A 14,536-nucleotide genomic window follows, 5' to 3' on the forward strand; every position below is an offset into this window, starting at 1 on the left:
GGACCGGTTCCTCCGGTGGCGATGGCGGCTGTCATGGCGGCGCTGGGCCTGGTGCGGCCTGTCCGCCGCTGCCCCGCTTGTCTGGGGAGGCCGCTCCGGCGGGAGGCGGGTGGCTCCTGGGGCCGGGGGGAGCCCGGTCCCCGCCGCGGGGCCTGCGGCAGCGAGGTAGCCGGGTCGCCGCTTGCTCGGGGCGGGGTGGGGGGGCGGCCGCTTCTCAGGGGCGTGAGGCCGCCCTCGCCCCACGGGACTTCCCCACCGTCTGTGGGGGCTCCGGCCTCGCGGGGGGTGGCGACGGCCTGATCCGTTCTGGGAAAAACTGCGATCCCTGTGCTCGTTTGGAAACCACAACTTTGCTTTTTTTGCCTTTTATCTTGTGCTTGCTGCGTATTTATGGGTCATTTTCAGTCAGTTTTTTTCTTTTTTTTAAAAGTTTTTTTTAAGTTTTATTCACAATCTGAAATATAACTGGTGCTGGAGACAAGACAAGCTCTTTTAACTCGGAGCGACAACGTTTATTAATACCTATCTCATGATCCCATGCAGGTGCTTAGAAAAAGCCTTCAAAGGGGGCTTGCACTCTCAGCAGGGTCCTTTTTCGTTTATGAAGCTCACAAGCTGATTTGTGGCTTTGCTGAGGTTCATGCGAGCTTCAAAGGTAATGTTTTCATATTTTGAAGTACATAAGTTTTTCTAAGGCAAAACTTAATATTTTTAACTCCAGAATTATAGGGGGAAATGGTCCAATGCTTTTGATTTTCTCCATTAAGACCGCATGCGGTGTGTTTCCATGATCGGATGCTTTTGAATTGGTTCAGGGTAGCCTTGTAGGACTTCTAACAAGGGATTCTTTCGAGTGTCACTGAAAGCAGATCTAGTAGCTCATCCTGTCTAGAATATAATACGGACACAGGGTGTGTGATACCTAACTTGTTGCTCAAGCTTTAAAAAACTTACAGAGAAAGATATGGCTCACTTATGAATGCAGACCAAACCTTAATCAATCTCTAGAAATCTTTCTTAGTTCAGGTTTTCAATATGAACACAGTGCGATTCCCATTCAATCTGGTCAAGCAGCACTGAGATTGCATTTCAAACAAAATTGAGTAATGTCTTGTATTTTGTCACACTGAAGAGGGAGAAGAAAAGCCTTGCTTCACCTACCAGCAACAAATAGAACAAGTGTTAACATGTCCTTTTCAAGATTGCATAAAGATAGTCTCGCTGCTGGAAGAAAAGTAACTTTATCTTAAAAGGGGACATTGTTCCAAACTTAGAACTTTTCTGTTAGATGGTAAATTAAGGGGTTTTGAGAGTAAGCCTAACTGAATGGAGAATGAGCGTAGCTGAAACCTATGCTTACTGTGTTGATTAGATAGTAGTCAGTTCAGATAATCTGTTCGTTTCAGACAGGAACATCTTAGATCTTTATGCTTTTATTTCAATAATAAAAATTCAGACAATGGACTTCTGAACAGATAAGGAACTGTTTCATTTGCTGAAAAAGAAGGAAGTTCCGTGAATCAGATTTAAGATAGCTGCTCAGTATACAAATAAAATTTCCTGTGAGGAACATAAATGCCACTACTTGTGTCTGGTCTTTTTTGGTGTTTTTTTTAGTGCTTTCACTTGAATCTGGCATTTGCGTTGCCAAGAAAAGCAATGTTAGTGTGCTTTCTATGCAAGGCAAGGAGTAGATATGGTGAAAATGAGAGCAAAAAGAAATACCTGAAAAATAATTAAAGGTCTAATAATTTATGTGAAACACCTGGTGGGAAATGTACTCGGAGGTTTGAGTTTTGAGCATTTAGTTGTTAGATATGTTAGTAGTGTTCAGGGAGTCTTAACAAGTAAACATAGCAGGCCACTGAAGATGTACCATGACTAGAATCCAGAGTCCACATAGACCATTATTTGATCTTTGAAATGTTTGATAGAAGGCAGGTAGAGATGGCAGGGTTAAAAATTATCCAGCGTGCTCTCCTAATCTTCAGTGATTTATATTCTAGGATTTGTAGTTCCATGAGAGGCATGTGTTCAGCACTGTTTCTCTTACTAGTTGTTCCTTGTAAATGGAGCTTATCCAGTTCTGCTGTGCGAGTAAGTTGTTTGGAGCATTGGCCTAAAAAGGAACTACATCATTTGTTCTTTGTGTTTTCAGCTAGGTTGTCTTGTTCTGAAGTGTTTTCTTTATGCTGTAATGTCCTAATTATGTGTAATTTGTTCTTCTGTTTCCACAATTTTAATTCCTTCATAAGTGGAAGAAGTTATAGAGCAAGCAGACTACCTGTATGGGAGCGGAGAAACTGAAAAGCTCTATCGGTTGCTGGTTCAGCATAAAAATAGGTACTTGATTGCATTGAGATACTACTGTGACTTCTTTTCTGTGCTCTTCTGTATCAGTTTCTCACTAATGTTCTCACTGTGGTATGCTGGAGAACCTTGCTTTCATCCTTACTTAAGTAGGAAAAGATGACTCTTGATCTTTTTCCTCTGGATGGAAAAATGAATGAAGAAAGGGCTGGTAGCTGTAGAAGGTGAGGGTTAACAGCCAAGTTCTTCAGTCCTGCAAAGGGGTTTTTGCTTATTTGTTTTGTTACTCTAAGAGTCCTTCAAAATACAATGCAGAAGCTCATAGTGTGTCTACACATTACTAAGTGATCAAATTACCTAGAATTTAGGTATTGAAAAATTGAGAGCCACTTTTTCATTGCTTTTTCGTAGCTGACCAGCTGTTTTTTTCTGTTTTTATTCGTCTCATGTTAGGATTTGATTTTGAACAAAAAAAGTTCCTTATTCATGTAGCTATGCCTTAACTGCACAAAACATTGTTGATAAGCGAACTGGAACAAGCTGTTTAAGGGAAGAGCACAAAATGCATTACAAACTGAGAGTGCAATCCTTTGGAGGAGACAAGGCATCTCACTTCTAGAACTCTGCTGGAGGAAGTCAACTGTTCAGTTGTTTTCAGTTCTTCCCCACCTCCTCGTTCTTGCCAGGGGCACAAGTATAAAGCCTGGGAAGTTAAATGGCGGCCCTAGCCTGTGAGGGATACCATGTCATAAGCAAGGTGTAAGCTTACTACTAGGTGTATAACAACACAAATTATTCTGTGAGGAGTAATGCTTCTGGTAGCAAACATTTTTGTGACTTGGCTGAAAAATGAGTCTGCTAGTTCTATGTTAATTAGAGCAGGACTGCTGCAATGTGAGCAGTGACTCAGTTTTACTCTGGATAGAAAACTGGCTTTTATTGATACTGTGAGTTTAGCAATAACTCATGTAAGCTTTTTAATATGTTTGGTTTCTGGTAATTTTGACTTCAGCATTCTGGGGCTGGGGGGTGGGATGGGGTGAGGGGGACTTTCATAGCCAGAACCTCTGAAAGACTTCTTAAACTTAAATATTTAAGTCTATTAAAATAGTAAACTGAAATTAAAATGGTAGCTAGGTAAAAGTATAGTAAAGTGCAAGCAGTATTTCAAAACAATATGTTAACAAAATAATAAAACTCAAAATCCCTTATCTTTGGCTCTATCATAACGTACACCATTTGATATAGTGATGTAAATAAATACTTAAATGTACAGCTTTATGTCGTGGTGGTACGGCTAAACTATGTTTTTTCACTGTTGCTCTAGGAAGAATTTCATTATTGAGGTACAATTATAGGGACAAAGGTGCATAATATTTTAAACATTCCTACTAAACATTAATATCATATCAATGGAATGCTACAAAAAATACCGTCTAGCTAAGAACAAAGTAGTCCTTGTTTTCCTTCCAGTGTGGTACAGTTGGCTTTAGTAAATCTGAATCTTTTTTGGGAAAACAAAGTCCTTTCCTATAGATATGTTTGCTTCACAGACCAGAATAGAAGAACTAAGGTATCCTCAGTCTATAATGGAGGGCTTTTATTTTTTGTTTGTTACCCAGGGGTTGTATAGAATGAGACATGGTATGCTGTTGTCATATTGCCCACTTGAGATGCATATTGAAAGACTGGTTTAAGACCTTTGCTTGCTTTCTTTCCATTACTGCTTTAAAATGTTAATGTTTCTATTCATACCTAGTGATGACGCAGAGTTGTTATGGCGGCTGGCGCGGGCATCACGAGATCTAGCTCAGCTTAGTGGTACTTCTGCAGAGGAGAAAAAACGACTGGCGTATGAAGCCTTTGAGTGTGCGAAAAAGGCACTTGAAAAAAATGAATCAAATTTTGCAGCGCACAAGGTTAGCCAAGCAAAATAACTTAGCTGAAATCTTGTTCTTTGATTTCTGCCAGTGGAAGCTGGAACAAATGTCATCGTGCTGTTTCAGCTTTGTTCTGTTCTCTTTTTTTGTGCTGCTTCTCTCTGAGGCAGAGAGGTAATGAAGTATACTCAATTGTGTTGGCGTCTTGGAGAAGAAGAGAACACTGATTGCCTTACGCATGCAGACCAGCAGGTTGCTCTGATGCTGCCTGAGCGATTCATAACAAATACTCCTTGCGTGTTGCCATTAGTGGTGGTGGCAGCTGTTCTGTTTGGCTTTTTTTTGAGTGGGTTTTTTTATATCTACTATTAATAGCGATAGTGCTGTACTAAATGTTTTATTTTTGTTCTTTGAATTACAGTGGTATGGAATTTGCCTCAGTGATGTGGGAGATTTTGAAGGAATCAAGACTAAAATTGGAAACGCCTTTGTTATCAAAGAGCACTTCCAGGTACTGTAAACAGCTTTTTGCATACGACAGCATTAATGCGTGCAGTGTGTAGATTGTGTGACAGTTGTGAACTGATTTTTGGTGAAAATCTGCAAGCGTACTTCTCTTCAAATCTCCTGGTGACACTTTGTTTTTTGGGTTATTGTGACAGTCCTGAATGCCCCAGCAACAAGTACAAATTATCTCTGGCAGTAAACTTAAGTCCCTGTAGAAGGGAGTCCTGAAATCGCTTAAGTGGTTTTGACACCTTGCTGTAGTTTAGCCCCAGCCAGCAACCAAGCCCCATGCAGCCACTCGCTCACTCCCCTCCGGCGGGATGGGGGAGAGAATTGGAAGAGGAAAAGCGAGAAAACTCGTGGGTTGAGATAAAGACAGTTTAATAGGTAAAGCAAAAGCTGTTCGCAGAAGCAGAGCAAACCAAGGAATTCATTCCTTCCCATGGCCAGGCAGGTGTTCAGCAGTCTCCAGGAAAGCAGGGCTCCATCACGCATAACAGTTACTTGGGAAGACAAACACCATCACTCCAAACGTCCCCCCTTCCTCCTTCTTCCCCCAGCTTTATATACTGAGCATGATGTCATATGGTATGGGGTATCCCTTTGGTCAGGTGGGGTCAGCTGTCCTGGCTGTGCCCCATCCCAGCTTCTTGTACAGAGTATGGGAAGCTGAAAAAGTCCTTAACTGGTGTAAGCACTAATTAGCAACATTTAAAACCTCTCCATGTTATCAACACTGTTTTCAGCACAAATCCAAAGCATAGCCCCTTACTAGCTACTGTGAGGAAAATTAGCTCTATCTCAGCTGAAACCAGGACACACCTCTTAGGACTAGATAAAATGTAACTGTGCTATTGAGAAATAGATGTCTGGCTGTCCTTTTAACTGTGGATTTTGTGGCAGTAAAGGACAAATACTGTAGAAGATAAAGGACTATTAATTTGATATCACCAGAAATGATACCAAAATCTGAACACGCCAAGTCTCATGTGACCTACTAAACAGAAGTGCTTAGAAATCTGTCGGTGCATTCAGGTTTTTGGAGGTGAGCTGATTTAGTTGTGCGCTGAATAAATACTATATTGCCTTGAAATTCTACACACTGTTAGTCTGGTTTAATTAAAGTAGGATAACAAGTCTACATTTCTTGATGTATTTTTAATCCACGTGTGGCAGAAAAGCTTTTTACATCTTGTGTTGGTTTTTTTTTTTTCCCTCTCACTAGAGAGCCATTGAACTGAATCCAAAAGATGCTACAACAATTCATCTTATAGGCATTTGGTAAGGCATATTTTCAAACAAAAGTTAGTGTGTGGCAAAGAAAAATGCCAGAATGTAAAATGTGTTACATGAATTGCAGAAATGCTTGCAATAATTTAGTGGCTTGTCGTCAGTTGATGCAAACGTGAAAACCTTTTGAAGGGTTATAGGACGTCATACCTTGAAAAGGTGTGGCTATTAATTCTTATGCAGTTCAAAAAGATGAAAAATAATTGTTTATTCAATTTATTTGTTTTACTGCATGGAACTATTAAAAACTCATTTTGCAGACATAAGCGCGTTTCCATAGCAGGTATCAGAGAGTGTGAGTACTACTCCTTTTGTTCTACTGCTGTGAGTGGAGACAAACCCAACACTGAATTTACATTGAATTTCAGCAATGGCTGCAAGTTAATGCAATCTGCATATAGGGAAAAGCTATCAAAAGATAGATGTGTTCCTAAAATACTTCCGTTGTTATCAGTCACGATACTGTATTGGTATTGTAAAAGTTGTATTTAAGTAAAGCCATATGCATGTTCATTAACAAAAATCTCTGAAATTTAATTCAGTGCTAGGTGAAATTGGTACTAAGAATTGCTGTTACCTAGCAGGCAAAGGGACTGGAAATACGACTTCCCATACTAACCAAGGCATTCTGTGGAAGCAGTGTGGTTGAAAGCAGTATCTTTTATGTGGTAGTGGGGGACTCCAGACAGCAATTCTGGTTATTTCTCTGAAAGAGACCGAAGCTGATACATTGTTTTACAGGAAATCTCTACTGTGAGATTGAGAAATTGAAAATAAATAAAGACAATGGATTTTTAGCTTAAAAAAATATTAAAAGCCACAGCCACCTTCTCTGTGTTTCTTTCTGGACTCTTGAGTATCAGAGTAAACTACAGTCTACTGCTCCAGTGCTTTTTATTAGTTTACAGACTTACTCAGTGTCCACCACTCATTCCCACATGACCTAACAATTGCAGTAGTCCAGATTTCTAACAGAAGTGTATGCTACCAGCTGAATGAGCCTCAAGGTCAGTTTTCAGATAGGAAGCCTGTTCTGGAGAATCAGAAAAGGTGATTAGAAATGTGAGATTATTATTGCTTTTGGCACTAAAATATCCCCATATTGTATATTTAAATATATACATTACTGAATCCCAGAGAATCTTCATCTGAAACTGGGTTTTGGTACCAGTCAGTTCTTGAGCACTTTTCTCCTTTGTCTTTCTAGTCTATCCTGGATTGAACTTCTTTTATTGGCATTTCTGATAAGGCACATCTGATGGTAAAATTTCAGCTCAGACTCTGTATTCCATGCCTTGCCCCCATCTCCTCTGAACACTTCCGTATGTGCATTTATTAATTTTTCACCTACTCTAGAGTGCTCAATTACCCTCCCACAATGAGTATAAAAATATTATTCACTGTGTAAAATAAGAAGAATAGCAATATTTAACATTTGCACCTGCAATTTTCTACGTATTTGAAGTACTTAACAAATGTTTAATCCTTTCAGCATCTCTAAGATAGATGGCTGATAACCTTTGTTACTGAGTAGATAGGCAAACAGCGTAGAATAGCCTAGCCTATCAAACAGCAGTTTGATTCTTGGGTTTATTTTTATTCCTATAGATCAGAGTCTTTCAGGAATGCGCTGCATATCTGCTTTATATTAATAATTGAGAAAAACCAGGTAGTATTGAGGTAAGGCAATGACATTACTCAGTTGTGCCCTGTTTTTGCACATATATTAGCACAATATCAAATACACATGAATTGTTAAAATCTTTCAAGCTCAAAAGCTGTCTTGTGGTTAATAACTGTCTCCAGTTTTGTCTCATGTAATAGCAGTTCCCAGTAGAAGCCCCACGAAAACTTCTTTAGCAGAGCTATGCAGCAACTTCAAGCATCTTGCTATTTTTGTTGTACAGTTGTAAGAACTTGCTTATAGAACTTGCAGTGTGGCTGGAGTTGTGACTCTCGGCAAACAATAATTCTGGTGTCTGAGATATGAAAACGTTACTCAAATAAGAGGAAAATGTGAGGGGTATATACCAATGTTTCCTTTTGCTCCAGGTGTTACTCCTTTGCTGAAATGCCATGGTACCAAAGAAAAATAGCTGCAACGCTATTTGCCACACCACCAACCTCCACATTTCAAGAGGTACAGTATGAAAATGTTTCACAGATAATTATTCCCCCTACAACGCTGCTGATACACTTTTACTAATTTCCCTGACAAAGCTTGACCTCTGCTTATGGAATAAGCATGGACTTGTCAGTTTACAACTGTCATTAATAAAATAAGAATATAATAGGAGAGTGAGGGATATCTAAAACCACAAAAATCTTTATCTTTTTTCAGCTGTAACACACACAGAATAGTGAAAATTATTTCATGTAGTTTGTGTGGCAGAAAATACCAAGCTCTGTGTAACTTAGTTTGTCTTTACTGTTATGATCTATTGCAAATAACTGTCTGTACTAGCCCCAGTGCTGGTGATTTATATAGTGGTGTTATACCATGTTCTTACTTGATAGGACTGTTAGAATTTTTCCCTTTATATTAAATGTAAAAAACAACAGCTCGCTTTGTTACAAATACCTTCTCATCCCCTGGCTACATATGGTGTGGGTTTTTTTCAGTTGAAAGTATTTTTCTTCATCATTGCTATGAAAATGCCTGCTGTCATACAGCCTAAAGCATACTGTCCAGATGTGTGTCTTCTAGGGTGTCTAACACAGTATGCATCTTATTTAAACAGTTGTACGTATATAGAAACTTGAAAATTAAATTGGTAATAGGTAAGTTTGCTGCAGCTGTTACAATCTTTGTTTAGATCAACCAATAACTGACTCACTATGTTTTGTTCTTTTAATGTGGGGAGGGCAGAAGTCCCTAGAAAGTAATTGTAGAAGGCTGCTTGCTGTTACACAGAAAGCAATTTAAGCTGTTTGAAAAAGAAATAAAACTTCTTAATGGAATATCAAGCTTATAAATTTTGCTGAAAATCACTCTCTGAAGAATACAGAGTGTCAGCCAGGATTTTGAATAGTGCAGAATCATGCCAGCCTGAGCATGGGGCTCTGTAGCATTTAAAGTGGCGGAAGAAGCAGTCTTGTCCCAGAACGTGTAGTTGAGCCATACTGGTAAGACTTCTCCAGTTTCAGTACAAAATCTGTTTTGTAGATAAGTCCATGCTTCAAGTTTTCTGACAGTATTTTCCCTCCAGCTAGTGACATCAGGAAGAAGTAGGAATGGACTGAAATTTCTGATGTGCAGGATGGGAAACTGGTTGAAAAATGTGTGCGGATTTCATAAAGGTTTATTCTTAAGTATGAGGATACTAACTGGTGCTCTGTAGGAAAGCAGTTCTCCTTGCAGTATTTGTGTATTTGAAGTATTAATGACCTGAATAATAAGATTTGTTTCATCTGCTAAATTTATACATGAGAACTGGCCTGGGGAAACTGCAGATACGCTGGGTGGTAGAAATAAAATCCAAAATGATCTTGAGAAAGTTGAAGTCTGGGGAAAAAAAAATTATCCGATGGGCTAGGGACAAATGTGAGGTACTGTACTTACGGAGGAAGTAGCAGGGGAATAGTTGGGTATGTGCTAGTTCTGTTGATGTAAAATCTGATTGTACATGGAATTAGAACTATCAGTTGCACGCTGAATTAACAAAAATAGGCTCAGGAAGTTCTTCAGTTATGTTAAGCTTGTGGATAAGGCTTTAGTTTGACTACTGTGTTCAGTTTATTCTCCATTTTAAAGAACACAACCTTATCTTTTGCAGGCTCTTCGTTACTTCCACATGGCAGAGGAAGGTAATACTTCCAGCTTTTTTTGGACAGAATAGTATCTTCTATAAATGATGACTTGCAGTAAATCTCTAGCTTTCAATATTATCTTAACAGGGTATGATCTGCTGATAAACATATTGGCCTATTGTGCTAGTCAGCACACTACTAGACTGTTATAACGTAATGCTTCATCAGAGACGCTTGAAGCATGTTACACACTTACTGTCATCACTTGGAGTGTAACATGAGGGGTTTTTTTCAGAATAAGCATTCAAGTGAAGTTTTACCCTCATTAGTTACAAAGTACTCTTCCCCAAGGCATTCAGCTGGAATGGAGGGGGAAGAAGCAAGCAAAAAGGAATTTTATGTCACTTTTTCTAAATTTTCTTACAGTTCAAAAGCCCTTTGTATTCTAAACAGAACAACAGAGAAAGGGCACATTTTTATTGTTTCAGAAGCTATTTGGATCAGAGTGCCAATCTAACGGGCAGTAAAACTGTCCACAGGTAGAAGAAAATACAGACCAATTATTTCTCCAAGAGTGAAGCCATAAGCAAAACTGACTGGCTGAAAGATGAAGAGAAGGGAAGGCAGTCTTCTATGAAAGATTTGTATATAGTTATATCAGTGAAGTTTGAAGGAAAAGTTCACTTTGTGTCTTCCCCTAGTTGTCAAGTAATGCAGCTGTGAACTGGAATGGTGGACTTATATCAAAATTTGCCTCCAAAACACCTCCATGTTTTGAATCCTGACCTTAGTTCCAGCAGCAGAGAAAGCTTGCGCAAGAAGTAGAACAGTAGGCAAGACTAGTCTTTAATAACAATTGATAGCCAAAGCATGCTTTATAAAAGCAACTTCTTAAATATCCTTAAAAAAATTTAAATGGGGATACAAACAGTTGGAAGTTTTCTTCCTGTGTAGCCAAGGCTGAGCTAATGCCTGTATGTGCATGGTCTGAAGCTAGGAACTGTGCTCGTTATTTCCTTGCCTGTACCTGCTGAGCTGGTTGTGATGCCTGTAGCACCCACTAGGTGCAGAAAAGCACAGAATCTGCAAAGCAAAGCTGTTACGTGGTAAGCTCACTGCTTTGCTCTTGGCAAGGAATCTAGTTTCATTTAGTATATTAATTAACAAGCTGCTAGATAACTTAACTGTATGAGAGACCAAAACCTAGAAACCAGAAATTTTACATTGGCTTCCTTTGGATCCAAAGCCGAGATACTGCTCATATTTTCCAAAGTATTTAAAGGAGCGGCACTATAGTGTGGCTTTGATAGTATTTGATAGTTCATTCTCATTTAAAGCTTTTCTCCTGTCTCTGTACAGCTGACCCAAATTTCTACAGCAAAAATTTGCTCTTTTTGGGGAAGACATACTTGAAGTTAAACAATAAAAAGATGGCCCTTCTGTGGTTAAGCAAAGCGAAGGATTATCCTGCACATACAGAAGAGGACAAACAGGTAGGAAGTTAACAGTGGTTAACAGTGCAACTACATACTGTAACCAACGTGTGGCATCGTGGCAGTGGAATGTGCTATAAAGTTAACTCGGAGTAAATTGTAGTTCAGCACCTATATTCCAGGATCACATCTAGACACCAAAAAATTCTAGTATATTGGTAACTGTCTCTAAACACAATGGTTGGAAATATTCTGTTTATTATGAACTGTTCTGCTGTCTTCATGATGCTTTCATAGTGCTAACAACAACCCGCCCTTAACTGTGGGGCTGAAGTTAAGGCGGGCACCTAAGCTAACAGATGTCTGTGTGAGCACAGATTCACTTCTCATACACCTAAAACTGGAAAGGTAGAAACCATTCTTTGGAAGAGCTGAAAACCATGCACACGGGAGGAAGAAAAAAGCATGGATGTATCAAACTTGCTAGATCCATAAAACTTAACATCCTGGTCCTTTCCAGGTCCAGAGGGAATTGAGATGAACGGAAGTAACATCTCTTTGACAGCAGATCTCTAGCGCTAGGCACTTAATTACCCTTTTGAACGGCTCAGGAGGATCCCGGTTCAGATGGGTGGGCATCTGCTTCCTACCTGAACACACACAGAGTAGTTCCAGGAGGGTGATCCATTAGACCTGCATTGAGTATAAACCACAGCAAGTGCCATTACCTTTCATAAGCAATCCTGGTAGCATCAGGACTAACAGCCTGACTTCCAATTGATTTTTCTTATGGCTGATTGACTTACAATTCATTTAGTGTTAAGCTGCAGTGTGAGATCAGGCTTTAACTGTTACAGAAAACACCCAAATGTGTTGTGACATTCTGAATGTCCTAACTGTAAGAAGTACTTCGGTACAATTTTGTATGTCACGCCTCAGAAAAAACACTACTCAGGTTTATGTCTGTAGGTTCTCTAATAAGGCTCAAACTGTTTCTCTAAAAAGCTAGCTCCTTCAGTAATTATCCTTCAGTAGAAATATGAGTAAGGGTTCCATCCCTCCACTGCTTTGCAAAATGTATAGGAATTTAATAATTCCCAATTCCTAATAATTCCTAATACTCTTAAAGTAGTAGTGGTCACAGGTATGTATGGAATTGGTCAATTCTTCTGACAGTTCTTAGTAGCTGGAGGCACACGTGCAACCAGTGATCACAAAAGCTTGCCTTTCTTTAGAAACCACACAAAAGGAGTCAGTAGTGATTTTGTGCAGTAGCCAAGTTGTTAAACCGCTTACCTGCTGCTGCCGTGCTTGTCCTCCTGGTACAAGCACCGATTCCCTTATCCCCTTGAAGGGTGCAGAGCTGCTGAAATGAGAGTGCTGGTATTTTCTCTGTTCTCTGGGTGAATGTGTAAAATGCAAAATTTATTGGGAACTAGACTTGGTCGTCCCGTAAGAAGGAAACTGGTGTGTGCAAAGAAGCTGGAGTTCTTGTTCTGCATTTGGCAGAAGTAGGCAGGTTCCCTGAACATTTTTTTTTTACCTCCGAGTATCTGCCGTGTCTGCACGGCTTGCTCTGGCAGGGCCAGAAGCATGTTGCTGTTCTGTTTTGGTTTTAATATAGATGTTTGAGGTCACATTCAAGTTTTATTAGATTTTACCCAGAATCCCTAGACAAAGGGAGTCTCAGAAGCTGTCTTCTCACTCTTCCTTAGCTGCTGTCCAGAGTTTTGAGAACCCCAGGTTGGTTGGTTATGGTCAGAAATAGGACAACTGACTGCATGCTGCGATTGGACTACAGCAAATCAAAAGCTAATCATCTGTACTCAACCCAAATAAACTTAGAATGTATAGTAAGTTAATTACACTGTAGGCACTGGCTTAAGTGGTTTTATTCCCATTCATATTTCAAGTGTTGAGCATCTTGAATTACAGAAGAAAAAAATGACTAGTCTTAGGCAGGTTCTGAATTTACAGCACTGTGGTGAACCGTTTGGGTGCTTGCATGGTAAGTTCTGCTAGAGTTCTGAGTATATTTATTTCTTTCAGGTACAGAAAGAAGCGCTGGAGTTGCTTAACTCTATATAACAACAAAAAAGATAATGGGAATTCAGAGCCTCAGGTTTGAGCAACATAGGAAGACGACCCCAACTACTACTTTGGTTTATTGAAGCTGTTCATAAAATTATAGCCTAAACCTGCTGTCTCAATCTCATTTCAATTAAACTGTCAACCAGAAGATCTGTTTTGTTATGTGATCCTGTCTGTCGATTTACATGGGAATAAATGGCTTCATGGACAAACAGGGTGTGTATTGTATGTAATGCTGGGACGGCGTTCGTGCAGGTTTTAATTTTTCTTTTTCCTACTGTTTCAGCTACAAGTTATGTATGAGGAATGATAAGAAATGTGACAAGCACAACTGAAGAAAGGAGGTACAGGGCCAGGACATAATTATAAGCCTGCCACTTTTTCCTAAAACATTCTCCTCCTTCTGTGGGGTACAACACCCTTCAAGTGTAATATATGTTTATATTATTAGATGCTCCTACAGCTTTCTCAGTGAGGCTGCACAGTCTTAAATACACTTAAATGCCTGTGTTTGACTTTGCTAAAAGTGCTGTGGTTTAAAAAAAAAAAGTGAAGTAGGGAACACCTAAGAAAATCCTTTTATGGTTGGCATCACTACATGCAGTAAGATGCTGTCTGTGAAATATCAATACTTAGTTGCACACTGATAGGCTGTGAATTTAGACAAATCAGAGAGCCTGGCAATTGCCAACCGCATGAAGTTTAGCAAGGGCAAGTGCCGGATTCTGCACCTGGGGCACAGCAACCCTGGATGTCCATACAGGCTCGGGAACCAGAGGCTGCAGAGCAGCTCTGCAGGGAGGGACCTGGGGGTTCTGGTCGATGGCAAGTTGAACATGAGCCAACAGTGTGCCCTGGCAGCCAAGAGGCCAACCGTGCCCTGGGGTGCATCAAGCCCTGCATTGCAGCCAGTCGAGGGAGGGGATTTTCCTGCTCTGCACTGGTATGGCCTCACCTTGAGTGCTGGGTGCAAGTTTTGGGCATCACAGTACATTAAGGATATACAGCTACTGGAGAGTGTCCAGAGGAGGGCCATGAAGTTGGTGAAGGGTTTAGAGGGGAAACTGTATGAGGAGCTGCTAAAGTCACTTGGTTTGTTCAGCCTGGAGAACAGGAGGCTGAGGGCAGACCTCATCTCGGCCTACAGCTTCCTCAAAAAGGGAGGAGGAGGGGCAGGTGCTGATCTCTTTGGACCAATGACAGGACCTGAGGGAATGGCAGGAAGATGTGCCAGGGGAGGTTTAGGTTAGGTATTAGGAAAAGGTTCTTCACCCA

General features: G+C 40.1%; 1 protein-coding gene across 1 annotated transcript; it reads left to right on the plus strand.

Moving 5' to 3' along the window:
- The first annotated feature begins 17 nt into the window (after window positions 1–17).
- Window positions 18–13,475, plus strand: RMDN1 (regulator of microtubule dynamics 1). Its single transcript, XM_064442470.1, has 10 exons — window positions 18–165; window positions 544–655; window positions 2,256–2,343; window positions 4,070–4,229; window positions 4,612–4,701; window positions 5,923–5,978; window positions 8,040–8,127; window positions 9,764–9,794; window positions 11,097–11,230; window positions 13,220–13,475. The coding sequence occupies exons 1-10, from the start codon at window positions 22–24 to the stop codon at window positions 13,256–13,258; spliced, it is 942 nt and encodes a 313-aa protein (XP_064298540.1). The 5' UTR covers window positions 18–21; the 3' UTR covers window positions 13,259–13,475.
- The last annotated feature ends 1,061 nt before the right edge of the window (window positions 13,476–14,536 follow it).

This window comes from Phalacrocorax carbo, chromosome 2 (assembly GCF_963921805.1).
Source record: "Phalacrocorax carbo chromosome 2, bPhaCar2.1, whole genome shotgun sequence".
Classification (NCBI taxonomy): domain Eukaryota; kingdom Metazoa; phylum Chordata; class Aves; order Suliformes; family Phalacrocoracidae; genus Phalacrocorax; species Phalacrocorax carbo.

Excerpts from the sequence above, each read along its gene's own strand:
- RMDN1 (XM_064442470.1), top strand. The coding sequence starts at position 22 with ATGGCGGCTGTCATGGCGGCGCTGGGCCTGGTGCGGCCTGTCCGCCGC. Across the intron at positions 4,230-4,611 it reads CAAATTTTGCAGCGCACAAG|TGGTATGGAATTTGCCTCAG; the intron begins GTTAGCCAAGCA and ends TTTGAATTACAG. Across the intron at positions 8,128-9,763 it reads CAACCTCCACATTTCAAGAG|GCTCTTCGTTACTTCCACAT; the intron begins GTACAGTATGAA and ends TATCTTTTGCAG.